Raw genomic sequence first — 27,350 nt, 5'->3', positions numbered from 1 at the left:
CTCTGTCACCCAGGCTGGACTGCAGTGGTGCAATCTTGGCTCACTTCAACCTCCACCTCCCGGGTTCAAGCGATTCTCCTGCCTCAGCCTCCCAAGTAGCTGGGATTACAGGTGCCCACCATTACGCCCAGCTAAGTTTTGTATTTTTAGTAGAGATGGGGTTTCACCATGTTAACCAGGCTAGTCTCGAACTCCTGACCTCAAATGGTCCACCTGCCTCGGCCTCCCAAAGTGCTGGGATTACAGGTGTGAGCCACTGCGCTGGGCCAGGAGCCACTTTTTTAGTCTGCCTCCCACCCTGTTACTTAGGTGCCATCTCTTGTGTCCTGCCTCTCCTTGTATACCTCCACTGACGGGGAGCTCAGTCTTACATGGCAGCCCATTGCTTTCCAAAACATTTTAAAATTGATTATAAAATATTTAAGATGTCTCAAATATTTAAGAAATCCCTTATAAATATTTCACTAGTTATAAAATATTTAATACAATCAATGATATAAGGAATAATACAATAAATACCTAAATGTCCACTTCCTTCCCAGCTTAATCCTGGTACACTGAAAGCTTCCCCTTTTAGATCCTATATCCCTCTTTGTTTTTAAAAAATATTTTGGCTGGGCATTGTGCCTCATGCCTGTAATCCCAGCACTTTAGGAGGCCAAGGTGGCAGATCACATGAGGTCAGGAGTTCAAGACCAGTCTGGCCAACATGGTGAAACCCCATTTCTACTAAAAATACAAAATTAGCCAGGTGTGGTGGTGGGCGCCTGTAATCCCAGCTACTTGGGAGGCTGAGGCAGGAGGATTGCTTGAACCTGGGAGTTGGAGGTTGCAGTGAGCCGAGATCATGCCACTGCACCCCAGCCTGGGAGACAGGAATGAAACTCTGTCTCAAAAACTTTTTTTTCTTGGCGGTCAAATATACATAAAATTCACCACCTTATGAATTTTTAGCCTGCAGTTCAGTTCAGTGGTGTTCAGTGTATTCACAGAAGCGTTGTGCGGCAGATCTCCACAATCTTATGGTGACACATTTTTTACACTTTGACCATATTTGTATAAAGGCCTATGTAATATGCTTTTGCAAGCTCTGAAGCTTTAGTTATGGGGTGTGATACAGCAGGTGTCTTGGACAGCTTGCTTGTTGGCTGGGAAGTGTATTTGCGAGTGGGATCCACTCTGTGCACATGGCTTTGTGGTTCCTTTTTCACTACTGCATAGTACTCCACCAGGCCATGACTCACAAGGCTCTAGTCCACTCTCTCGTGGACATCTGGTGTCCATCCTGTCACCATTATAAACAATGGTGTTATGAACATCTTTGGACAGCTCCCCCAGCTTCTCCAGGGCTATGCCCAGGCCTGCGGCATGGACTCTTGGACCAAGAGCATCTTTGCCTTGAAGAGAGGCTGCCTAATTGTTATCTCACACTGCATTCTGGGTCCCACTCTCATTGTCAGGCATGGAGAAGTCTCTGGGAGAATGAGGGGAGGCCACGTGCAGGGCCTGCCCTGATGGGGGAGCTTTCTGGCGTAGGCAGCTCTGTAAGCCACAGTGCACCTGATGCCCCTTCCCTCAGCCAGACCCCTGTCTTCTCCCACTTTTTTTGGATGAACTGATGTTGTATCCCCTCCCATTGGGGTCCCTTATTCACCTGGGGACCCGTAAGCCACATGGGATGTGGTTAGTTGCAGGGGCTCTGGGGCCAGGCTGCCTTGGCTTGAGCCCCGGACCCACCACTTAATGCCATGGGAACTCAGGCAAGTTCATGAACATGTGTGTGCATCGTCTGTAAAATGGAAATAACAGCACAGATGACAAAGCGTTACCATAAGTATCCAACATGTTAACATATTCAGAGTTTCTAGTACAGTGTCTGGTGCATGGTGGGCACAATGTCAGCATGAGCTTGTTTTTTTTGAGACGGAGTTTTGCTCTTGTCATCCTGGCTGGAGTGCAGTGGTGTGATCTCGGCTTATTGCAACCTCCACCTCCCAGATTCAAGCGATTCTCCTGCCTCAGCCTCCCGAGGCAGCTGGGATCACAGGCACCCACCACCACACCTGGCTAATTTTTATACTTTTAGTGGAGACATGTTTTTGCCATGTTGGCCAGGCTGGTCTTGAACTCCAGAGCTCAGGCGATCTGCCCTCCTCGGCCTCCCAAAATGCATGTGCACAGCCTGCATGAGCTTTTATGATCTCCCTGGAGGTCTGGAACTAAACCCTTTGTTGTAGCTAAGCAGTGCTGGACAGAACCAGATCACCTCCTCTATTCTACCTAACATACCTCTATTAAGTAGCCTGTGTTGCCTTCTCAGGTGGCCACATTTACCCTAGAATTTGCTCTTGGTCTTTCTGTTCCCTGAGGTGATGTGTGGCCCTGCCTCCCTGCTGGCCGACTTCATGGGTGTGAGTTTTGCCCGGTGTGACTTGTGGAGATGAATTTGACCCTTAGGAGGGAAGGCTTGGGTCTTGGTCCCGGCCCTCCTGCAAACTCTCAAATTTCATCCAAACTGCTGTTCACAGGCAGAACTGGGTGAAGACAGAGCTCGGGACCCCCAAATGGACTCCCCTTGGGGAACCCCGGCCCTTTGAGGGACTCAAGCATAAGCGATCACAGAGCACAGCCTTCCCAGAGGCCCGGCTCCCATGAACACAACTCCCCCAGGGCCTGTCACAGGGGCCGGGTGTGTCTCACCAGATTCTTCTTGGTGGACCTGCAGGTTCACGGCCACCACTGCTCCTTCCTCCAGGTCAGGGTCACCTGTGCCTCGCACCCACCTCCCCTCCGGCATCCCCTGCACCCCTTTTGGTCTACATCAGCCTCTTTGCCAGGTTCCGAGGGCATCGTCACCTTCGTCTCCTTACCTCACGGTGGATACTGCCCCTGCCCCAACAGGTGCCAGCTCCCTCCCCACCATGCCAGGCGAGGCCCCTGTGGGGAGGGGCACAGCTCAGGAGGCAGAACAAGGTGTCACAGCCCAGCCCGGTACCCCAGAGGACCTCACCCTGCACCCTAGAGGGCCCAGCCCTGTACCCCAGAGGGCAGTTCTGTCCCTGAGTAAGGCTGGGCTGAGGATCAAAGAGGGGTCTCCCAGAAATAGGGCAGAGGCCAGGATTAGGGAGTGGGAGCAGGTGACCTTGACATCCCAAAACCCAGTGGGTGCAGGCAGTTTCGCTGGCAGCAGGGGCCTGGCACCGTGTTTAGGGAAGAAGGAACCCAGGGAATAGGCTGATGACTCCCAGAAGGAGGCTGCCCGGACAGAATCCCACCCACAGCCGTCGCCCGCAGGGGCCTCTGGCAGCTGGCCGGGGCCCTGGCGCGTGAGGAGGAGAAAAAGAGACGGTGGGACGGGTCAGGGCTCGGCGAGGCCAGTGACAGGCGCGTATCTGCAGGTCAGTGCAGCTAGACAGAGGGAGGGTGGCAGGCGCAAGGGGCGTGGCGTGAGCAGAACGCAGGTCTCCCTCCCAGGCCGGGCTGCGGTCTCATTGATGAAGTCACTCCTGAAAGGGCACGCTCGCACCCCAGCTGGGTGCTTTCCAGCGGTGTCAGCTTCACTGAAAATGGAGTGTCCTCTGGCTGCCCCAGCTGTTGGACGCTTGCCTGCAATGAAGCAGCAATGAGACGCTTGTGTGTGCAACACATGTGTGTGTGTCTGTGTGTGCGTGTCGGGAAAGGGTGGGGAGGGGCCAGGGTAGACCCATGGCTGGAGGGGTCAGAGGCTGAGAACACACCCATACATGTGCACACACTCATGCACACACACAGTACACGTTCACACAAAAGTCACACTCAGGGCCGGGCGCGGTGGCTCAAGCCTGTAATCCCAGCACTTTGGGAGGCCGAGGCGGGTGGATCACGAGGTCAAGAGATCGAGACCATCCTGGTCAACATGGTGAAACCCCGTCTCTACTANTAAACCTTTTACGGCTTTTTTCTGTAAAGTGTTAGAAATCACGCTCTCAACAATTGCATCTTGCAGTAGAAACTACAACAGTCTATTAAAATGATAACAGTTTATTAAAATAAGATACCATCTTATATACAGCTGGAATGGGGAGGAGGATGAAAAGCAACAGGACAAAAAGGAAGATAAAGAAATTGAAAGAGGGCCGGGCATGGTGGCTTACACCTGTAATCCCAGCGCTTTGGGAGGTCGAGGCGGGCGGATCGTGAGGTCAGGAGTCCGAGACCATCCTGGCCAACATGGTGAAACCCTGTCTCTACCAAAAAATTTTTTTTAAAAAATAATAAATTAGCAAGGAATGGTGGTGCGCACCTGTAGTCCCAACTACTCGGGAGGCTGAGGCATGGGAATTGCTTGAACCGGGAGGCGGGGGTTGCGGTGAGCCGAGGTCATGCCACTGCACTCCAGCCTGGCAACAGAGCAAGACTCTGTCTCAAAAAAAAAAAAAAAAAAAAAAGTCACACTCAGACACACAATTCACACTCACACAAAAATCACACATAAAATGCACACACAGAAATCACACACAAATATACACGTGTACAAAACTCAATACATACTCGCACAAAAATCACACACACAAATACACTCCCACGAAAATCACACACACAACACACTCCCACACAATCTCACAATACAGAAATCACACTAACACACACACAAATCACACTCACAAATACTCACACAAAAATCACTCACAGACAAATACACAAAAATCATACTCACACACAATGCACACTTGCACAAAAAACACAATACACTCCCTCACGGAAATCACACTGACACTCAGGGAAATACACCCTTGCACAAAAATTATACTCACATACAAATACACACAAAAATCACACACACACGGATACACACTCGCACAAAAATCACACACAAATACACACTCCCACACAATCACACACACAATACACACTCATACAAAATCACACACATACATACACACACTGTTCTCTCCCAGGTCCTAGCAGGTCTCCAGCTGGAGAATGCAGGGCTCCCAGGTCTCCACCCTCCACGGGCCTGACCCCTTCTTGTGCCGTGGCCACCTCACCCAAGCTCTGTCCTGGCCACTGTGCTGGGATGGGGACAGGGTCACTGGGCACCCAGGCCAAGAGCCGCAGCCCTGCCTGCACAGGGTCTCTCCAAACTGTCTCTTCTTCCTCACCTCGGCCCTTTGAAGCCTAAATGAGAAGATCCATTTATAGCAGTCAGCATATGGACCCTGCCGAATGTGCCCGCACAGACATACGCTGGCGGCATGCACAGCCCGACACCGCGCCAAGTCCCTCCCCAGGGCCCAGCTGGCCCAGCCTCCCCGAGGCCTCGTGCCCACCTGCCTGTGCTCTCCAGGGTCCCTGGATCCCCTGGGGTGAGGCAGCAGCTGCAGAGGGGACCCAGGCCTCCAAGGAGAGCTAGCCAGCCACTCATTTCTAGCCCAGGCTCTGTCCAGGGAGGGTCCCCAAGTCCCTTCCCTCTCACCTGCTCACCTGGGTACAGAGAGGTGGGTCGGTAGGAGGTGACAACCAGATGCAGGGTGAGGGTGTCACCCCGAGAAGAGGGGACGGGCCATCATCCCAGTCTCAGGTGAGACATGAGCCCAGCTGTTAGTAGGGCTCGAATGCTGGGATACCCCCTCCAACCAGAACTTTCCCCTGCACGCCCCAGGTTCTTCTATGGGGGACCCATGTCTGCTGAGACAGGAGCCAGCCTGGGTTCTTCCCATGGGTCCTTTTATTTAGTCCTCCCAAGGTCATTTTACAGATGAAAAGATTGAAGACCAGACTGGGTGGGCCACTTGCCCAGGGGCACACAGCAACAAGCCACAGGATTGGTGTCCAGCATGGGGTTGGGCTATAGGATTCCCTCACTCTTGGTCTCTTCAGAGCCTCTGTGATCTATGCAGACAGCAACCCTATTCCATCCATCTTGGTTCCCCACCCCGAAGCACTCAATAAATACTGAGTGAATGAATGATTGCAGGAATGAAGGATGAATGAGAATGGGAAGAGGGTGGAGATGGCAGGTGTGAATCCCCAAGCTTTTGCCAGGCCTCTCCACCATGCAGCCTTACACTTCTCCCTGGGGTAGCTAGAAATGATGAGACAAAGTCTTTTATTCTGGAGGGGGTATGTCCTGAGTCTTTTATCCTGGTGGGGGTATCTCCTAAAGCTTAGGTATTTCCAGGGGCTAGGAAACTAGGGTGGAATCCTCCCTTTTCTCTTTTCCATAGGAGCAGGGAGGGGAGCTAAGTCTTGGGACTTTAAGTAGTGGGATGACCCTATGGTCAGTCCTGGGCTGCCCCAGAGGAGTGACCCCAGGCTGTTCCCCAGCACCACTCAAGGGGCTTCCTTTCACTTCCTCATTCAACTTGAGGACTCCACTCCCTTCCCAGAATCTGTCTGCCTGGAAGCTTTGGCCTTTTCCAGTAGTCTTTTTGGTCACCCAGGGTGGTATGCAGTGGTGCGATCATGGCTCACTGTAGCCTCCACCTCCTGGGCCCAAGGAATCCTCCTGCCTCAGCCTCCCGAGCAGCTGAGACTACAGGCATGTGTCACCATGACCAGTGGATTTATTTTTTGCAGAGATGGGGTCTTGCTTTGTTGCCTGGGCTGGTCTTGAACTCCTGGACTCAAGCAGTCCTCCCGTCTTGCCCTCCCAAAGCCCTGGGATTATAGGTGTGAGCTGCTGTGTGTCACCTCCACTAGTCCTTATTTCCAGCCTGTTGGACTTGTGAACGCCCAGGGAATGGGCCTTCTCTCCACCCTGTGTGCAGGGGAGGGGTTTGAGAGAGGCCAAGAGGTCCAAGCACTGCCCCTTTGTAGGGGCCGTATTCCATCCAGAGCCATTGAGAGGTAGGGCTGGACTTGAGTCCCAGGCCTTCCTGCTCCGCCCAGGGGCCTCTCTTTCTGCCTCTCCTACTCTAGATTGTGAGGACAGCCTTTCCCTTAGGATGCCAAACAGGGGTGAGAACAGGAGGTCTCCCCCACTACCTGGGAGTGTCCTCTGCTCCTCAACCCCTCCCACGGGAGCCCAGCCCCTGCCCACCCCCTTCCCAGAGGCTCACTGACTAACCAGGGGCAGCCTCTTTCAGACCAACCCCATTCTTCAGCCTTTCAGCTGTAATTAATGTTTGCTGTGCTATTAGAGAGATTCTTGATAGGGTCCAAGATGCAGAGGGTTTGCAGAGCTCGCTGGGCCAGCAGAGGCCAGCTGCCAACAGGCACCCAGTCCTCCTCACTCAGGGTCCTGACCACCTTCCCTCCCAGAAAGCCACTGCCCCAACGCTCAGGGTCCCCTGGTTTGGGGGCACCTCCTGGGCTTTGTTCACCATCCCCCCACCTTTCATTCTGTCCCCGCAAATCCCACCGACGGCTTTGCAGACCACTTCACAGCCCTGGCAGCACACAACATGTGCATTTCCTCACGTCCCCCCTCCGGGAACCCACAGGGTGATATCAGTATTCTCAGTTTTCAGAAGAGAGAAAACAGAGGCTGGGAAAGATCCAGTGTTTTGTGAGCATCGGAAACGGAGTGTGAGGATCCAGCCCTGCCTGGGTTCAGCTCCTGTCAGGAAGGGGGTTTTCACACCAGCTCCTCTGTGTGCCCAGCGTGTTCACAAACACCACCACATCTCACTCGCATGACGGTCCTGTTAGCGGCTATCAATGGCCCCATTTGTCAGAAAGGTAAATCAAGGCTCAGAGGTTAAGGACATTCTGCAAATCACCCAGCTGGGGAGCAGCCGGCTGCTCAGGAGGCAAACTCAGCTTAAAGCCCAGCTCTGGCTGGGCATGGTGGCTCACGCCTATAATCCCAACACTTTGGGAGGCCAAGGCAGGCAGATCATGAGATCAAGAGATCAAGACCATCCTGGCCAACATAGTGAAACCCCATCTCTACTAAAATACAAAATTTTAGAGATTGCACCACTGTACTCTAGCCTGGAGCCTGGTGAGAGTGAGATGGCTGTCTCCAAAAAAAAAAAAAGTTCAGCTCCTCCTGCCCCGTGGAACTGGTGCTGCCCACCTTCCTCCCTCCCTTCCTCCCTCCCTCCCTTCCTCCCTTCCTTCCTCCCTTTCTCCCTTTCTTTCTCTTGTTCTCTCTTTCTGACAGAGTCTCACTCTGTCGCCCAGGCTGGAGTGAAATGGTACAGTCTCAACTCACTGCAACCTCCACCTCCCGGGTTCAAGCGATTCTCCTGCCACAGCCTCCCAAGTAGCTGGGACTACAGGTGCCTGCCATCACAACCAGCTAAATGTTTTTGTATTTTTTTTTTTTTAGTAGAGACAGGTTTCACTGTATTAGCCAGGATGGTCTCTCGATCTCCTGACCTTGTGACCCACCCGCCTCAGCCTCCCAAAGTGCTGGGATTACAGGCATGAGCCACTGTGCCCAGCAGGAGCCCTCCAATTTTCCAGTGGATTCTTAGAGCCATATTTCAGCCCCCTGTGGTGGATGGGGAAAGTGAGCGTGGAGGGTGCCTGGGCTCCCCACCCACTCCTTCTTACTTGAAGACTTGGGTTTGGCATGAGTCCGTGATCTGCACTACCTGACCAAGTCCTAGGCCCCAGGGGCTCCGTACAGGCTTCTTTTGCTCAGGTTTCTTGGGTCCGGCACTGGGAAGGGCTCAGCAGGTGTTTCACCTCTGCTCAGCCTCGGCTCCTTCCCTCCCAAGCCAGTGCCACAGCCCTGGCCTCTCTGTCTCGGCAGGACCACACCCCCCACCACCCAGGTCTCACAGCAGGGTGTTGAGAAAGTCGCTTTTTTCAAAAGTAGCTGGCGTAGCCGGTCTAGCTAGGACCTGTGCCCAGGACAGACAGGGCCTTGCTTCTACCAGCACCATTGGTCAAGGCTATCTCAGGCCAGCCCAGGTTCAGGGGTGCTGAGCTAGACCCTGTGTCCCAGCAGGGGATATCAAGGTCTCTGCAGACTGCAGGTAGGAGGTAGAGACGCAGCCGTCTTTTGCAGACGGGGTCTACCCTAGCACTCCTGCCTTGACCCCCTTTACTTCCTGCCTGTGTTCCTTTTCTCCTGCGCTAGAATGGCCGTCCCGAGGGGGCTGAGATTACAGTTTGCTTGTTTTGTATTCTCTGTGCCCTCCCCTCCCTAATGCCTACTGGGATATCCATCTGCCAGTTGGATGCCTTGGCACATAGACCCAGGAGGTGGGCAGGGTGGTCTCACAGGCCCAGCCTCCCAGGCAGGGAGCTGGAGTTTCCCTCCAAGGCCCTTGGCAGCCCCAGACACCAGCCCCTCCCAGGCACCATCTCTGAATCTGCCACATCAGACGCCTTCCAGGCTGTCGTGAGCACTCCCAGAGGAGGCCTCTCTGTCGTTTACCCTACTTTGAGCTGACCCTGAATCATGAAAATCTGGAAAGCACAGAAGACAAATCAGGGGTGACATTTCCCTTGAGAAAATGATCATTTGCTTTACAAAGCGGTGCGTGGTGTTTGCCCTCAGCGCTTCCTGGAACACATCCACTGGGGAGGGGGCCTAAGCCCACAAAGCCGGGCGGGGGGTGGGGGCTTCCAGCTCAAGCAATGTTTGATGATCCAGAGAAGGAAGCCAGGACAGCCTCAAACCCCAAACCAGCCAAGACCCCGCAGGAAATGAAACCCCACCTTGATCTCACTCAAGAATACTGGATCAAAAAAGCCTCAAAGACACTCAAGGAAATCCAGTTCCACAGAATACCGCAGAGATAAGAATCTGCCATGATTAATGTAGAATTTATACAAAGAATTCAAAGTTGGCTTAATATTAATCTATTAATAAACTACACAGTGTCCGCAGGTCAGCTGTAATGCACATTCATAATGACGAAAGGCGTTTGATAAAATCCAGTGCCAATTTCAGATTTTAAAGTAACTGCTGGAAATAGAACCAGAAACATACTTCTTTATCGAAGTCAAGAATCTGTCTCAGTTCAACGGCCAGAGTCATTCTAGGTGATGAGATTTTTTAATGATTCCCATTCAGAAACTTTTATTAAAAAACAGCAATGCTTTCATCATTGTGCAGAAATTCTGGACATAGCAATAAGACACGAAACAGAATTAAATGGGATGTCTACAGGGAAGAATTGTAATTATTTGCTGACAATATGATTCAAGACCTTGGAAACCCAAGAGAACCAACTGAAAAAAAAATGACTTAATATAAAAATTTAATACAAAAGTGCTGGGCTGGAAATCAAACAAACATATACAGATCAATAATTTTCCTCTGTACTAACAACAGCTAATCGAGACACATAATTAAATAAATGGTCCCCACTTACAGTGTGGCACCAATAAAATAACAACAAAACCCTCACAATTCCCAGGATTAATTGACAAGAGAAATTAAGGATCATTATGAAAAACCCTATAAAGTTATCCTGAGACATATCAAAGAAAACAAGAATGGTGAGATGTGCCGTGTTGCAATATTACCTGAAAATTCTTCCAGAATTAATTTATAGGCTTAAATGCAATCCCGTCAACAGGTTGGTGGCGTGTTTTACAAAGCGAGATAAAAAAATCGTTCTGAAAGTTCACCTGAATGAATACTCAAATGACAAGAGTAAAGAAGTGCAGAAAAGGGAGAATGATACAGAAGTCTTTCCTGCCAGATATGGAAGTTTATGACAGAGTTATGATGATTGAAATTGTGCTGAAATTGGTAAAAGGAGAGGGGAGGTGTTATTAATAGAACAGGAGGAATGGTCCACACAGAGGCCTCATGAGAGGGTGACCGTATGACAATTTATTGCCTCAAATAGGATACTTTTAGAGCGACAAGGAGATATATTCATCATTTTACCAGGAAGTAGACGTGTGCAGTGCCCATCCCAGGAAAACCATAAAATATAGCCGCCTTCTTTTATTTGTTTATATATTTTTTGAGACAGAGTCTTGCTGTGTTGCCCAGGCTGGAGTGCAGTGGTGTGATATCAGCTCACCACAACTTCTGCCTCTTGGGTTCAAATGATTCTCCTGCCTCAGCCTCCCAGTAGCTGGAATTACAGTCCCCCGCCACCACACCCAGCCTAATTTTTGCATTTTTAGTAAAGACAGGGTTTTGCCATGTTGGCCAAGCTGGTCTCAAACTCCTGAGCTTAGGTGATCGGCTTACCTTGGCCTCCCAAAGTGCTGGCGTGAGCCAGGGCGCCCGGCCTGGTTACCTCCCTTTATAGGCAGCTATGGAGTTCATATCTCCCTGGATTCATTCAGCATGCATTTCCTGCTCGTTGTCTGGAAAGGAAACTCCCCAGCTCCTACCCTACCTGCCCTGAGCTTTCAGTGCAGAATGTGGACTCTAGGTGGAGAGAGACGGGAATCAGATCCCGGCAGCACAAGGTCACAGAGGGGCAAGTGCAGGCAGCTGTGATTACAGACGGGAGGTTCCAGCCCCAATCTGGGCTCTGAACAGAGAAGCCCAGTGAGTGGGGGAACACTGGGGTGGTGGGAGGGACTCATGTCCCACGCAGAGGAAACAGCGTGTCAGCAAAAAGTCAAGAAGCCCGGGCCAATCACAGCCTTATAGGACAAAATGAGAGGGTGACAGACAGCAAGGACCCTCACTGAGACCTGGTCAGGGGCCCCCGCTTGAGACGGAGTCTCATTCTATCACCAGGCTTGAATGCAGTGGTACAATCTCTGCTCACTGCAACCTCAACCTCCCTGGTTCAAGCAGTTCTCCTGCCTCAGCTCCCGAGTAGCTGGGACTACAGGTGCGCACCACCACGCCCGGCTAATTTTGTTTGTGTTTTTAATAGAGACGGGGTTTCACCATGTTGGCCAGGATGGTCTCAATCTCCTGACCTTGTGATCCACCCACCTCGGCCTCCCAAAGTGCTGGGATTACAGGCGTGGGCCACCGTGTCCAGCCCTGATCAGTTTTAAGTGCGGACTCCCTCCAGGGCACTGGGGAGCCACACAAGGTTGCAGGGGGTAGGAGGAGAGGCTGGAGACGCCCCAGCCTAGGTGGAGATGGAGCACCAGAAATCAACCCAAGTGAGCAGATTACTCAACAGAGTGTCAGGGCAATTTGTTGCCTATTTGGGGGAAGGGAGAAAATCAATTCTGAGCCTTCTTTACACCAGAGAAATAGTTTCCAGGTAATTGACAGTTAAATGTACGAATCCAAACAGTAAAGAGGTTGGCAGACGGAGGTGGATGTCCCAGCTCAGGACGGCGTGGAAGCCATGTCAGTGGGGAGAAATTTGCCCCCACAGAGCTGCTGACATGCAAGTCAGCAAGTCAAAAGCCAGCGTCTCCAGGCTGTGGCACCGGCTTTGTCTGCAGAACCCTCTTTCCTGGGAGGTGAGCTCAGGCCACAGCAGGGACAGTGCTAAACAGAAGCTTCGAAGAAAGTCCGTGTGATGAGGTCGAGAGATGCCACATTTTTATTTTCTTTGTTTTTGAGATGGAGTCTCACTTTGTCACCAGGCTGGAGTGCGGTGTTGCCATCTCAGCTCACTGTAACCTCTGCCTCCTGGGTTCAAGCGATTCTTGTGCCTCGGCCTCCCAAGTACTGGGATTACAGGTGCCTGCTACCATGCCGGGCTAACTTTTTTGTACTTTTAGTAGAGATGAGGGGGGTTTCACCATGTTGGCCAGGCTGGTCTCGAACTCCTGGCCTCCAGTGATCCGCCCGCCTCAGCCTCCCAAAATGCTGGGATTGCAGGTGTGAGCCACCACACTCAGCCCGCATTTTATTTTCACAACTCAGCCAGATCCAGCTGAGGTTCCTTGGCAGCTGAACACCGGTCCCCAGGACACACAGCAAACGACAGGTAGCCTGGGGGAGTGGAAATTGTGTGAACGTGTGGCCAGGGAAGGCTCCTGGGAGGAGTGACAGGTCTCGTGGGCGCTGATGGGCATGGGAACAGCAAATGCCTTCCCTGTCATCTTGAGGCACGAGGTGCCCTGGGAAGTAGGACAGTAATGGCCTCGTGATGTTGTGTCAGCATCCTTGGGGTTGTGATAGAACTTTCTAGTAACAGACAGGAGATGGCACCACTTTCGACTGTGGAGACATCCTGGTCACTGGGCTTAACCCGGGTTGGGCCACTTCCTGCCTGGGGCGGCCACATCCCAGACCTATCCCAGCCCATCTTCCGTGGCTGATACCTCATAGGCTAGACTTTGCGTAGTCATTTATTTCCTTTATTAATTTAATGTTTGAGGGCTCATTTCTAACCTTCAAAACCATACCCCAAATCTCCAGCACAATTGATAGTCACCAGGAAATACACACAGATTCAGTCATCATGGTAACGGTGCTGTGAGGCAGGACCTGTGCATGCAAAGGCCTGGCCTGGTGAATGGGCTTGCCAACAGCCCACAGGCCTACGCACCTGTGCCTGGGAGAGGGGAACCAGGCCTCAGTGCCCCCCCATACCAAAGGGTCTTTCCAGCGTCTTAGGAGGCAGTCCTATTCTACCACCAGGCTGGGATCCAAGCTCAGAACAGGGACAGATCTGCAAGCTTGCGATCACCAGAAAGGCTTTTCCAGAATTCAGGGGGCTCTGGAGGTCAGGGTACTACTAGGAAGAGCAGAACCAACACCTCTCTGCCTTTAGTCTCAAACCTGCCATCCCTGAAAGCAACTGAAGAGATTCAGGTCAGACTAAAGATAGAACTTCCCACTGCCAGGGTTATGAGGGTGTGGTGGAGAAAGTGCCAGGCATCCTTGGACACCTAGACCCTTGCCTGATTTAAGTGATGCACTTTCCGAGAGCGGCGGGAGGCTGACCAGTGTTCCTAGAGCGGGTCACGTCATCCCTCCTCTCCCGGGGCCAGCCAGCCACCCATACCCCACATCCCTGCCAGCGCCGGAGCGGGGAACCATTGCAAAGTGATTTCTCCCTCCAACGGCGCCATACATCATGTTTTTTAATTTAAAAGATGCCCCGTGGAAGCATAACAGACCATTAAATGTTTGGGTCTCTAATTAACTCCAGAGCAGCCTGGGGCTGTGGGCCGGAGGTAGGGCAGCAAATAAGCCTGGCGCATCCCAGGGGGCCGCACTCAGGGCCCCAGCCCCAGCCCTGAGCCCTCCCCGCTCTGGTTGGGAGGAGGCAGAGGGGACCAGGCACCCCCCTTCCCCACCTGCCATGGCCAGGGCCTTGGGGAGGGGCTGCCTCACCCAGCCCTGCGCTCCTGCTCCAGGGCCTGCCTGTGCACATTCTGGGGTGGGGCAGAAATCTGCATTTTTACTGTTTTTTATTTTTGAGACAGGATCTCACTCTGTCACCCAGGCTGAAACACAGTGAGACAATCACAGCTCACCATAGCCTCGACCTCTTGAGCCCGAGGGATCCTTCTGCCTCAGCCTCCCAAATAGCTGGGACCACAGGTGCACACCACCACACCTGGCTAATTTAAAAAAAAATTTTTGTCAAGATGGGGTCTCACTATGTTGCCCAGGCTGGTTTCGAACTCCTGGGCTTAAGCCATCCTCCTGCCTCAGCCTCCCAAATTGCTGGGGTGACAGGTGTGAGCCACCATGCCCGCTTTGGGAATCTGCATTTTTAAGCAGCAGCAGAGTGGGTGCTGCTGCCTTCCTGGGCCTTACTGTGGGGGAGTCTCAATTTCCTGGCTGGACTTTCCCACGTTGAGCCTCTGTTTCCCCATCTGTCCAACTGAGGTAATAGTAACCTTTGCCTCTCTGAACACAGGGGAGGGGCTCTGCCTGTGGGAGGCATGGCACACAGGTGGACTGTGGAGGAAACAGTTTTCCTCTGTTGCAGACTCGTAGGGTGTTCCTGTTCTCGGGGGAAGGAGGAGCCCTGAGGCTCCCATGAGTCTCGTGGATGGCCCAAAGGTCACACAGCAAGGTGGTCAGGCACTCGGCGGGGTCCCCACAGCCTCTCGACCTTCCCCAGCGCTCACTGAGCCCTTGCGGGGTGGGGATGTGGTGCAGGCTGTGGTCTCCTGTCCTACTCCCCAGCCCAGCCTCCTGGAGGGCAAAGCCGAGGTCAGGGACCTGCCGGACCCAACCCTGTGGCCATGTCCCCAGGAGCCAGCCCCACTGAGTCTGCCCTCCCAGCCCTGGCCTTACCTGCAGCCTGTGCCAGCCCCCACTGCACAATAGGATGGGAGCAGGGAGCGGAAGAGAAGGCCAGGCCTGGGGGCCATGTAGAAGCCCCCAGATCTGGCAAGAGCCCTCAGTGGGCCCCTCTGTGTGGGTTCCAGGGCCAGAAAATGCTGGGATTGCAGGCGTGAGCATGCATGAAGGAAAACCCACATGCATCCAGCGTGCGGCTCCATCTCCCACACTACCTTGCACTGACCTCTTCCCCCCTACTGAGGAGGAAGTGAGTGTCTACTGGGCACCCTCCTGTACCCAGCGTCATGCCAGGAGCCTTAAGTAACTGGTGATACCTCCCCACCACACCCCTGGGAGCCAGACACCATGATGGTCTGTGTTTGACGGATGAGGGGACTGAGGCTAAGAGAGGTTAAGTGGCATGCCCAAGGTCACACAGCAGGTGCATGGCAGAGCTGACACTTCTCCTGGCTACCATGGTTCTGTGCCCCCTGATGCAGCAGGTGGACTGGCAGGCCTCCCACCTGCTCCTAGCTGGGCCAGGTCACCATGGCAGGCCTTGTGGCTCAAGGCCCGACCGCTCTGAGACGCCCATCACTCCCCCATGGGCTCTGCGGCAGAGCCCAGGGAGACAGGTCCTGGCAAGAGCCAAGCTGCAGAGGCAACATGATCTGTCGGCAAAACATTGGAATGATGAAAAGTTATCGATCTATAGCTTTCCACCCATCTCCCCGCCTCCCCCTCGTGCCTGGCCCTCCACCGTTTTCCCCTGGAGCTGGAAAGTCCGCTCCATCAGCAGAATCCGTCCAGTCCTGGCCCTGGCCCCAGACCAGCCCTGGCCTCTCGTCTGGTTTCAGTGATCGAGGAGAGGAGCAATATTTTTAGACAGATGCACGCCCGTCCCAGCACGGCTGCTGTGATTATGCAAATCCAGTCGTAAGGAGTTTAAAAGCCTGGAACCACCATATTTCTTGATTTCATTAGTGATGACACAGGCTGCAGAAGGAACTCGGTGCCTACCGTCCCCTAGGTGACAGGGGTGCTCTCTGCAGGGACAGTGTGTGTGGCTGTGTGAGTGTGATCATGAGACATCACGAGGGCTCCAGCCAGGGAAACACCAGGCCCCAGACACAATCCCAAGAGTCTTGGAGGTGCCTGGTTCAACGATTTCATGTTAGAATGGAGGAAACTGAGGCCTGGAGACAGGAATTGGAGATGACCCGGGACTCTGGCTCTAGCCGGATGCCTGGCCTCTCCTGCTTTGGCCAGTTCTCCCAGAAGCTCCAGTACTCAGAGGGGAGAGGGTCTCCCAGGAGAGGGTTCTCAGGGAGCAATGCCACGCTCTCTCCTCCCTCCCACCCCTTCTGAGCAGAGAGGCCCAGGTAGCGGGGATGACCCGGTGGAAGCACAGGCTCCTCTCCCAGCTCTCAGGCCGCTCCACCTGGCCCCGCTACCCCTGCAGCCCCACCTCCCACCTGGCATTGCCCACCACTACCCTCACCCTGGGCACCCCACACACCCTGGAGGGGCCTCCTGCCTTCATTACTCAAACACACCCCCTCTGCCTGGGATACCTGTCACCCTCCTTCCCTAACAAACTCCTATTCATCCGCTGGGGCCCTTCGAGCAGTAGGTCCTGCCAAAGCCCTGCCTGGTTACCTACCGTCCTGCACACCTCCCTAGCTCCGGCCAGGCCTCCTTTTTCCCTGCAGGCCCCACTCTGGTCTGTAAGCTCTTCAGGGGCCCCGTGGCTCCTAAATGTCCAGTGCCTGGAAACCCATCTTGAGTGGACAGAGCAAGGTCAGGAGGCGGACACAGGCTTTCCTGCTCCAGGTTTCAGGGGCACGGCAGGTGGGAGACCAGCTGGCCCCCAGCCCTGAATCCCAGCAGATTCCAGCTGGAGTCTGGGTCTTTTCTGCTGCCCAAGGGGCTGGGTCCCACCATCAGATGCTGAGCCACTCCCTCCACCCATCTAGGAGAGAGTGCTGCTTCAGGAAGGTCAAGTGTGCCTAATACTTGGTCCTTTTGAGTGTCCTGTCCACCTTCAATGTTCCCTGAAGTGGCCAGCTCATTCCATCAGGGGCATTCCCGCTCACATCACCTCCCCGCAGCTCTGCCTTCTGCACCAGCTCCTGTTTGAACACCCCTGGTGACGGGGTACTCACTACCTATCACAGCTTGTTGGGCAACTCTTTAGCAACTGGGTCCCAGGAGTGCTCCTGTTACCAGAGGCCACTGGTGGTTCCTGCCCTTTCTCACCCTCCAGATGGGCCAAGAGCTCAGCACATTTCCAGGGCCACCTGGCCTGAAGTCTGACCCCTTTCTCTGTTCTCCTGGCTTTTGTGTCTATACCCCAATCAGCACTTGCTGTGGATAGGATGTGCCAGCCGCCTCTTCCAGCTCCCCCCAGGCCCTGGCTGTGCAAGGCAGAGCTGTCCCAAGATGGAGGCCCAGGAGGCCTGGGCAGGGCAGATGTCCCAAAGACAGCCAAGGTCTCAGTGCAACGCATCCTGGGCGCTGAGCAGACTCGGCAGTGGCTATAAGTGAACGCAATGGTTCTGGGAGCCCATCTCCCCAACTAGCCCAGGGGACCTTGGCAACACCTTTCACTCGAGGGGCTTCCCACCTGGACCACGGAGGGCATGTGGTTCTGTGTCCTGTGGTGTGGCCTGTGCTGCTCTTGTGGCTGCCCAGGGCCAGGCATGTGGAGGCCTCTCTTCATCTCAGTGGGGGGTGTCAGACTGAAGCTGGTGGGGACGTGCACTCCTTACCCTACCGGATGTGTGCAACGTGACCTGAGTGTCCAGTCCTGGCTGCCAGACCAGATGAGAGCTGGCGGGGCATGGCCCAAAGCTGAGATGCAGAACTCCCTGTGGGAACCTCATCTCCTTCTCAAGGGGGTAACAGCTCCTATAGGCTTGATCAAACATGAAAAGGATGGCCGGACGTGGTGGCACACACCTGTGATCCCAGTGCTTTGGGAGGCTGAGGCAGGAGGATGGCTTGAGTCCAGGAGGTCAAGGCTGCAGTGAGCTATAATTGCACCACTGCGCTCCAGCCTGGGCAACAGAGTGAGACCTATCCCTTTAAAAAAAAAAAAAAAAGGAAGCTAACGTTTGTGAGAAACCACAAGCCCTTTGGGAGTTTTTACTCCCATTGGACAGAAGAGAAAACAGAGCTGACGCATCCCAGCCTGTGTGCAATGTGGCCTGAGTATCCAGTCCTGGCCGCTGGGCACCGAGCCGGCCCTGGGATGCCACAGCAGTGACCAGGATGCACAGCTCCTGCTTTTGTGGAAGCAGGAGGAGCTCTACCATGAATTAAAAGTAAAGAATCAAGTAGAACATCAGGGAGAGAGATGTGTCAGGATTTAAACTAGGTAGGGGGCTAAGAGTGAGTTCAGAGTGCAGAGTGAGGAGAGCTTCTGCGTCTCGGAGTGAATGACAGGAGGGAGCTGGAGCTTCCCAGGCACAGGGGCGGCTGGTGCAGGATCTTCAGCCAGGAAGGGGCTGTGCATCAGGGGAAGGGGAGTGAGAAGGGGCAGAGGCCGATTGGTGGGCACTGGAGATGGTGTTTGGAGGCCGGATTCTCCTCTCCGCACAGAGGACTGGATGTCCTTAGGGCTGCATGAGGATGGGGTGGCGGGCCCGCCTTGGTAATTATCGAGGCTCCTTCCAGCCATGGAGGGAAAGTGGATTGGGGTGCAGGAGATGAGGTGGAGCCGTGAGTGTTGTCACCGCCGGAGGTGGGTTTGGGCGTTTTGGACCAGGGTGGTCGTGGTGGGAGTGGAGTGATTCCAGATGCTTCTGCAGGTGGAGTGGATGGTGCCACAGTTGGACCAGGTGTGGGGGGAGGTAAGAGAGGAGTGTAGGGGGTGGCCTCGACTTTCAGTGGAAGAATGCGGTGAATGCTGAGGCAAGGAGATGCCAGCTGGGGCAGGAGCTGGGAGCAGCCACTTAGACGCCACGGGGAAGAATCTTCAAGTTGAGATAGATCGGGAGTCGGCCGCACGGAGACAAGACCACAGGGAACAAGACCCCTGGGCGTGCTTGGGGGAGGAGGCAGTGAGGACCCAGCCTGGCCTGGAACAGGTGGAGTCGGGGAAGGTGAAGGAGCCTGGATGGAGAGGGTGGCGGCTGGGACGCCAGAGCCGAAAGGGCTGCAGGAGGGAGCTGGCAGCTGTTTGTGCCAAGGGCTGCCGAGAGGCTGGGAAAGACGAAAGTGGGCACTGCAGGGTAGAGGTCACCAGTGACCTTGCTGAGAGCGGCTCAGAGGGCCCAAAGGGGGGCGCTGGACTGGGCAGGGCTGAGGATGGAAGAGGAGGTAAGGAGGGGGATGGAAACCGCTGGCGATCCTTCCAAGAAAACCTGCCTCGATGAGGCAGAGGCCAGAGGGTATGCAGGTCAAGTTTGTTTGTTTCATGGAAGGTTCTAGAACTATGAGTTCCAATATAGCAAACACAACCCCGTTTCCGGCGCTCCAGAGCCACATGGGACCCATGGCCGCCCTGTTGGATGGTGCAAGTACAGAACCTCTGTGCCATCCAAGAAAGCTACGTGGACTTTCTTGGTGTTGCAGAGGGCTGGAGGTATCAGAGAGACCTGGGGGGTGTCCATTCCAGGGGGGCCATGGCCTCTGTGTGTCCCTGAGGCAGGAGGTCAGGCCCCAGGAGCAGGTGCAGACAGGCTGAGCAGAAGGGGAGCGCCTTTCAGGCCGAGGAGAGAAGCCCTCCCGAGGGGCTGTGGGCCTGCCAGCCTCCCTGGGGCCTTATGGTCCACATCCACACAAGGCCCTGGGTCTGAGGCTGCAGGTGTGCTGCGGAGGGCAGGGCTGGAGCCAGGTGTGCACAGGAGAGCGATGCCCATGCAGGGTCTCTGCACCTGCCCTCCCCGCTGGCCAGCACTCCTTTCTAGAAATGTTGTTTAATAAGGGGATCATTGGATGCAGCGTGCAACAGGTGTGAGTGTGGATCAGTGAGGGCACGGGCTTGGGGGGCGTCGAGAATGACAGTGAGCGAGCCCAGCTGGAAAGGGCCTTGGGAGGGCCTGTGCTTTACACAGAACCTTCCTAGGTGGTTCCCTGTTTCCTGTGTCGGGGCCACAGCCTCTGCCCCTGGGGGCTCCCCGACCCAGGGGTGCCTCTCAAACCCCTCCTAGTGCAGACCTGTCCAGCCTGTCCCCCCAGCCCCCAACAGGAGGCTGCACAGGGCTGACTCACAGTGTGACCTTGGAGAAGTCCTTCTCTCTCTGGGCCTCAGTTTCCCTGCCATAAAGTGAGCTGCAGAGTGAAAACTTTGGGGTCCCTCAGCCGGGTGCAGTGGCTCACACCTGTCATCCCCGCACTGTGGGAGGCTGAGGCAGGTGGATCACCTGAGGTCAGGAGTTCGAAACCAGCCTGACCAATATGGTGAAACACCATCTCTACTAAAAGTACAAAAATTAGCTGGGTGTGATGGCAGGCACCTGTAATCCCAGCCACTTGGGAGGCTGAGACAGGAGAATCCCTTGAACCCAGGAGACAGAGGTTGCATGAGCCAAGATTGCACCACTGCACTCCAGCCTGGGTGACAGAGCAAGACTCATCTCAAAAAACAAAAAAAAAAAAAAGAAAATTTTGGGGCCCCTCCAAAGCTGGGGCCATAGAGGAGGCAAAATCCATGCCTCCTAAGAGGCAGCAGGCCCACCCTTTCTCACTGGCAGGGTGCTGGCCACACTGGGGAGTCCTCCTCACACGCCCCGAAGATCTTCCTGCCCAGGAGAGTTGATAGTAAAGTCAGGCTGAGAGGGGGAGCAGGGGGAGGACTCCCCAAGCCTCTGCAGGCCCCAGGCCCCTGCTCACCTGGACTCTGGAGCAGAGGCAGAGCAGGAAAGTGGGGGTTGGACACTGGGCTGGGGACAGCCTGCCTCCCTCATCACACAGGCTGCCCAGCCCAATGGAGCAGGGCTCAGAGCCGGGTGGAGAGGTGAGGCTGTGCTCCCAGCACCCCTCCCAAGGAGCCTGAAGCATAGATTCCTGGACTCACAATGGGGAGACTGGGACATGGTGGCAAGGAAAGGGCTGGCAGGGGAGCAACCAGGTGAGTGAGGAAGGGGGAAAGGGTCTGGCGCCCAGCCAAGTTCTGGCGGTGTTGGCCACCTGTGCACACTTACAGCGTGTTTCCTGTGTACATGCAGCATGCCAGACATGCAGACTCCCATGCATGTGTGAACATGGAGAGGAAATCTGGGGGGCTCGGAGCTGCACCCGTTCTACCCCTACCTGCCTCCACGCAGCCCCAGACACACCAGGGCCCCAGAGCTGGCTGCCCAGACAGGGTGCCCTCAGTGACAGCTGCTCTGCCCAGTGCCCCAATGAGCACGGTCTGTGTACTCATGTACACAAATACCTGCCCTGTGCATACACACCTGTGCACATACACATGCAGATGGCCTGGCACACACATTCGAGGGCTCACGGGTACCAAACACGTGTGGGTGGACATGGCATACATGCGTCCACAACACACATGCACACAAACACACACATGAACCCCATGTGCACGCAGCCCTCCAGCCCTCAGCTGCCGGGCCCAGGAGAGCCTGGGCAGCCCGGGCCCCGAGCCTCCTCTCTGTGCCTGCGATAAGGGCTTTTAGGCCCCATAATCCTCCTTACCTTGACTTTGGGTTATTTTGAGCAAGAGATTAAAGGTGATTACGATTGGGGCTGAGGCGCCACACCTCCTACACGCTTCCTGTGCAGCTGCTGGTCAGGCCCGCCCTTCCGGAGGCTGGGCACAGCCAGACGCCATCAGCCCCATGCCCTCGGCCCTCCCCCAACCAGCACGCACCTCTGCCTGAGACCTGGGCCCCCAAGAGGCCTGGGAGAGCTAAATCCCAGCGTTGGCACAGGTTGTCTGGGCACAGTGGAAGGATGGTGGGGAGGTGCGGAGGGGCTGGCATGGGCACGGGCAGGCAGGTGCACACAGCACACTGCGTGACGGTGACCAAGACACCGCTGACTCCCATGATGGTGGATTTCACATCCAATCAGACCACATGGGGACCCCATTGTCCCCAGCCAAGCTGCCCCCAGAGCCATTTCTGAGTGGGCCTAGTAAGATCCTGCCCGGCTGGGCTGGGATAGGCGTCCCCTGGCCTCTCCAGGCCAAGCCCTGGGTTAGCTCCCTGGGGCCTGCTAGGACCTCTCACTGCAGCCCCCATGCCGTCTGACTTCTCCCTCTCTTTAAATCAGAAATAGACTCTTCTCCAGGAGCCGGAACAAAATTGTTCTTTATGAAGTTTCCAAAGAGAGGAAAAAACCCATTTCACATCATTATTTTTTTTTCTCTAATTTAAACCGCTTCAGTGCAGACTAGTTGCAAACGTCAATATCAGTGAAATACACCCAGCTGGCTGCCTGCCAGGCCACAGCATGGTGACAGAGGCCGGCTGTAAATCCACATATTAACAAGCAAACACACACCCATTTCTCTATCCTTCAGGGCAAACACAGGCGGCCGAGAGGTAAGGCTGCACATCAGGGGCTCCCCTGCCTTGAGGATGGTGGGGGAGGGTGTCTGCTGGGGAGCCGGAGCCCAGCACCTCCAGCCCTGTCTGCAGGGTCCTTCCTGCCTGGGGCTCCCTCCCCTATGACTTGATTGGCACATCGTCTGTGTGCGGGCTCAGGAGACACTAGGGAGATGGATGAGGCACCATCCTACCTGGAGAAAATCAGGGTCCCGTGGAAGCGGAGGGATAAAGCAAAGGACTCCATACGGTGGTGGGGAGGATGATGGGAGGGGCATCCAACTCCCCGAGGGACCTTGGAGCAGTCCCTCTCCCAGCCCGAGGAGGATGTGCAGAGCCCAGGAATGCTCAGCAGAGCAACCGGCTCTCTTCCTTCCAGAAGGGAGGCAGCCACGCTCCACCAAGGTGAGGTTCGGACAGTGCCAAGTCCAGTGCCAGGTAGACACCCTCAGAGACCAGCCAGCCAGCTCATTTGGGGAAACTGAGGCCCAGAAGGGGCATGGCATGCCGGGGACACAGGGCAAGCGAGCTCAGACCGAGACCTGGCAGGTGCAAGTCCCCAGACAGGCCAGAATATCTCCCAGTGTCTACCCCCTAGAGGGCTGGAGAGAAGCCCACACCCTGGAAGGATTCTGGGGACTCCGGGCAGGTGTGCGGGGCAGCTCCTGCAGGCAACTCCTGGGGCATTGTGGCTGGGCCTCCCGGGAGCAGAAGTGCCAGGTGACAGGGACGGAGCCCAGCAGGGGCCTTCACATTCATGTCCTTGGCTGCAGCCGGCCAGCCAGCAGGAGAAGCCCTGTCACTCCTCAGCCAAGTGACTTTAGGCCACAGTGCCCTGTCTCAGTTTCCTCATCCAAACAGGGTTTCACCGAGAGTGAAATGGGCTGCAGGGGTCTCAATTCTGGGCCATCAGTACCTTGGAGCCCAGCTGAGCAGGTAGTGCCTCATCCAGTTTGCAGATGAGGAAGCTGAGGCCGGGGAACCGAGGAGGCCCCTCCACTGGAGGTTGGAGCATTTCCTCCATTATCCTGGCCCATCTCAGGAACTCCTGGGGGCTTCTGTTCTCTTCTATGTTTTACAGAAGAGGCTCAGGGGGCTCAGCGGAGCAGGACTCAGGCTGCATTCAGAAGTCACTGCTGTGAGATGCCAGATGTCCCCTGACCGCTGCCTTCTCTTTTGTCTTGCAGCAGGAACGTCAGAGCAGGAGGAGCCAGTGGAGACATCAGGATACCCAGGCCCATGGGGCAGGAGGCCCTGGTCACCGCAGGATTGGAGTGGAAGACAAGAGGCTGCCAGCTGTGAGGGAGGCACTCTCCCTCCCCGTGCTTGCACCTCACGGCCATGTGGTTTGGGACAGGACACCCCTGAGAGTACAGGCACCTCCCCCTCCCACCCCTCCATCCCTTCAGGGGCCACCACCTAGCCCTCCACCCGGTCCCCCTGGGCAGGCTGAGTAGGGGCTCCCTGCAGGGCGGTCCCGATGGCCGGGCTCAGGTGGGGCACGCTGTGGGTGTGTGTGGCGGCCGCCACCCTGCTTCACGCAGGTGGCTTGGCCCGCGGGGACTGCTGGCTGATCGAGGGCGACAAGGGCTTCGTGTGGCTGGCCATCTGCAGCCAGAACCAGCCGCCCTACGAGGCCATCCCACAGCAGATCAACAACACCATCGTGGACCTGCGGCTCAACGAGAACCGCATCCGCAGCGTGCAGTACGCCTCGCTCAGCCGCTTCGGCAACCTCACGTACCTCAACCTCACCAAGAACGAGATCGGCTACATCGAGGACGGCGCCTTCTCGGGCCAGTTCAACCTGCAGGTGCTGCAGCTGGGCTACAACCGGCTGCGCAACCTCACGGAGGGCATGCTGCGCGGCCTGGGCAAGCTGGAGTACCTGTACCTGCAGGCCAACCTCATCGAGGTGGTCATGGCCAGCAGCTTCTGGGAGTGCCCCAACATCGTCAACATCGACCTGTCCATGAACCGCATCCAGCAGCTGAACAGTGGCACCTTTGCCGGCCTGGCCAAGCTGTCGGTGTGTGAGCTCTACAGCAACCCCTTCTACTGCTCCTGCGAGCTGCTGGGCTTCCTGCGCTGGCTGGCCGCCTTCACCAACGCCACACAGGCCTACGACCGGATGCAGTGTGAATCACCACCCGTCTACTCCGGCTACTACCTCCTGGGCCAGGGCCGCCGCGGCCACCGTAGCATCCTCAGCAAACTGCAGTCGGTCTGCACCGAGGACTCGTATGCAGCCGAGGTGGTCGGGCCCCCCCGCCAGGTGCCGGGGCGCTCACAGCCGGGCCGCTCCCCACCTCCCCCACCTCCCCAGGAGCCCAGTGACGCGCCCTGCAGCGACGACGAGTGCTTCTCCGGGGACGGCACCACGCCACTGGTGGCCCTGCCCACGCTGGCCACGCAGGCTGAGGCCCGTCCCCTCATCAAGGTCAAGCAACTCACGCAGAACTCGGCCACCATCACCGTCCAGCTGCCCAGCCCTTTCCACCGGATGTACACCCTGGAGCATTTCAACAACAGCAAGTCCTCCACTGTGTCCAGGCTGACAAAGGCCCAGGAGGAGATCCGCCTTACCAACCTGTTCACGCTCACCAACTACACCTACTGCGTGGTGTCCACCAGCGCCGGGCTGCGCCACAACCACACCTGCCTCACCATCTGCCTGCCCCGGCTGCCCAGTCCACCCGGTCCGGTGCCCAGCCCCTCCACGGCCACCCACTACATCATGACCATTCTGGGCTGCCTCTTCGGCATGGTGCTGGTGCTGGGCGCCGTCTACTACTGCCTGCGAAGGCGGCGGCGCCAGGAGGAGAAGCACAAGAAGGCCGCCTCGGCTGCTGCGGCCGGAAGCCTGAAGAAAACCATCATTGAGCTCAAGTACGGGCCGGAGCTGGAGGCGCCTGGCCTGGCCCCGCTGTCCCAGGGCCCGCTGCTGGGCCCCGAGGCCGTGACGCGCATTCCCTACCTGCCGGCGGCCGGCGACGTGGAGCCGTACAAGCTGGTGGAGAGCACGGACACACCCAAGGCCAGCAAGGGCAGCTACATGGAGGTGCGCACTGGGGACCCTCCGGACCGCAGGGACGGCGAGCTGGGCCGGCCGGGCCCCGACAGCCAGAGCTCGGTGGCCGAGATCTCCACCATCGCCAAGGAGGTGGACAAGGTCAACCAGATCATCAACAACTGCATCGATGCGCTCAAGTCCGAGGCCACCTCGTTCCAGGGCGTCAAGGCGGGGCCGGCGTCCGCCGCGGAGCCGCCGCCGCTGGTGCTGCTGTCCGAGCCGCTGGCCGCCAAGCACGGCTTCCTGGCGCCCGCCTACAAGGACGCCTTCGGCCACAGCCTGCAGCGGCACCACAGCCTGGAGGCGGCCGGGCCCCCGCGCGCCGGCACCTTGTCTTCCGGCGGCTCCGCACGCAGTCCCCGCGCCTTCCGCCCCGAGGCCGTCGGGGTGCATAAGGGCGCGGCCGCCGAAGCCAAGTACATCGAGAAGAGCTCCCCCGCCGCGGCCGACGCCATCCTCACCGTGACGCCCGCAGCCGCCGCGCTCCGGGCCGAGGCCGAGAAGGGCCGCCAGTACGGCGAGCACCGGCACTCGTACCCCGGCCCGCACCCTGCGGAGCCGCCCGCGCCCCCCGGGCCACCGCCGCCAGCCCATGAGGGTCTGGGGCGCAAGGCGTCCATCCTGGAGCCCCTGACCCGGTCACGGCCCCGCGACCTGGCCTACTCGCCGCTGTCCCCGCAGTACCACAGCCTGAGCTACTCCTCCAGCCCCGAGTACACCTGCCGCGCCTCCCAGAGCATCTGGGAGCGCTTCAGACTGAGCCGCCGGCGGCACAAGGAGGAGGAGGAGTTCATGGCGGCCGGCCACGCGCTGCGCAAGAAGGTTCAGTTCGCCAAAGATGAGGATCTGCACGACATCCTGGACTACTGGAAGGGCGTGTCGGCCCAGCACAAGTCCTGAGCCCCCCAACCCCTCTCCCCCAGACCCGCGACGCCCACTGGACCAAAAAGGATGCAGGATCCACCCAGAGACTCAGCACCAAACTCAACACACGCACAACACGACAGCAACTGTGAACGCCGGGGGTAGGGGGCCCTGCAGAGTCGAGGTGGGGGCGTGGGCAGGGACAGACCCGGGGGACACGTCCCCAGCTCATGTGGCCGCCCCGGGCAGCACATGTACACACACACACACACACACACACACAAACACACACACACACACACACACACACACACACAAGGGACTTCGGAAAACTGTGTCTTAGGGATGGGGGTGGGGGTGGGGATTTTTTTTCATTATCTTTCCTCTTTTGAGTCTTCTCTGCCTTTTCCTCTCTTTCTTTTCTTCCTTTTTTAAAAAAATATATAATAAAAGACAAGTTCTTTTAAAAAGACATAAAACACGGTCTGTCGGGGGTGTGGCCACCTCGGGGCCCCTGGCGTGATCTCCTCCGTCCGTGGTTTTCTGTGGATTCTCTGTCCAGTCTGTCTCTTCGTTGCCGCCTCCGGAGTTCACCACAGAGGGGCGGAGTCAATGCCGGCGGCCAAGCGGCCTCCGGGACAGGTCCTGGCGCCCTGCTGGACTCAGGGTGGGTGGAGACTGTGCCTGTGGACGGCCGGGGTGGCCGGGAGGGCGGAGGGCGGGGAGGCACGTCCCCCAGCCCAGCCCCCCTGTACACTGTAGTCGTTCTATTGTACAGAAAAAAATATTTCTATATTTGCAATGTTTGCTGTAAAATGAGAAAGATAAAAAGACTATGTCTACTTAAAAAAAAATCTGCGAAGGAAAAAAATCAAATGCTTGTTTGTCCTGG

At 56.2% G+C, this 27,350-nt stretch overlaps 1 protein-coding gene across 6 annotated transcripts in view; it reads left to right on the top strand.

Moving 5' to 3' along the window:
• ELFN1 (extracellular leucine rich repeat and fibronectin type III domain containing 1) overlaps positions 1-26,745 on the top strand; it is an 88,055-nt gene extending 61,310 nt beyond the window's left edge. For 4 of the 6 annotated variants that reach the window (XM_037731244.1, XM_037731245.1, XM_037731246.1 and 1 more), the window contains exon 3: positions 23,709-26,745. In XM_037731244.1, coding sequence (XP_037587172.1) covers positions 24,002-26,494 — 2,493 coding nt within the window. In that variant the 5' untranslated portion in view covers positions 23,709-24,001 and the 3' untranslated portion in view covers positions 26,495-26,745. Of the gene's footprint in view, positions 1-20,694; positions 21,904-23,708 lie in introns of those variants that run through there. The other 2 variants (XM_037731248.1, XM_037731247.1) reach the window with 2 other exon arrangements.
• The last annotated feature ends 605 nt before the right edge of the window (positions 26,746-27,350 follow it).

Source organism: Cebus imitator, unplaced genomic scaffold, assembly GCF_001604975.1.
Source record: "Cebus imitator isolate Cc_AM_T3 unplaced genomic scaffold, Cebus_imitator-1.0 Scaffold388, whole genome shotgun sequence".
Lineage (NCBI taxonomy): Eukaryota > Metazoa > Chordata > Mammalia > Primates > Cebidae > Cebus > Cebus imitator.
Note: the sequence above shows the minus strand (reverse complement) of the source record. Positions and strands in the feature narration are given on the sequence as shown.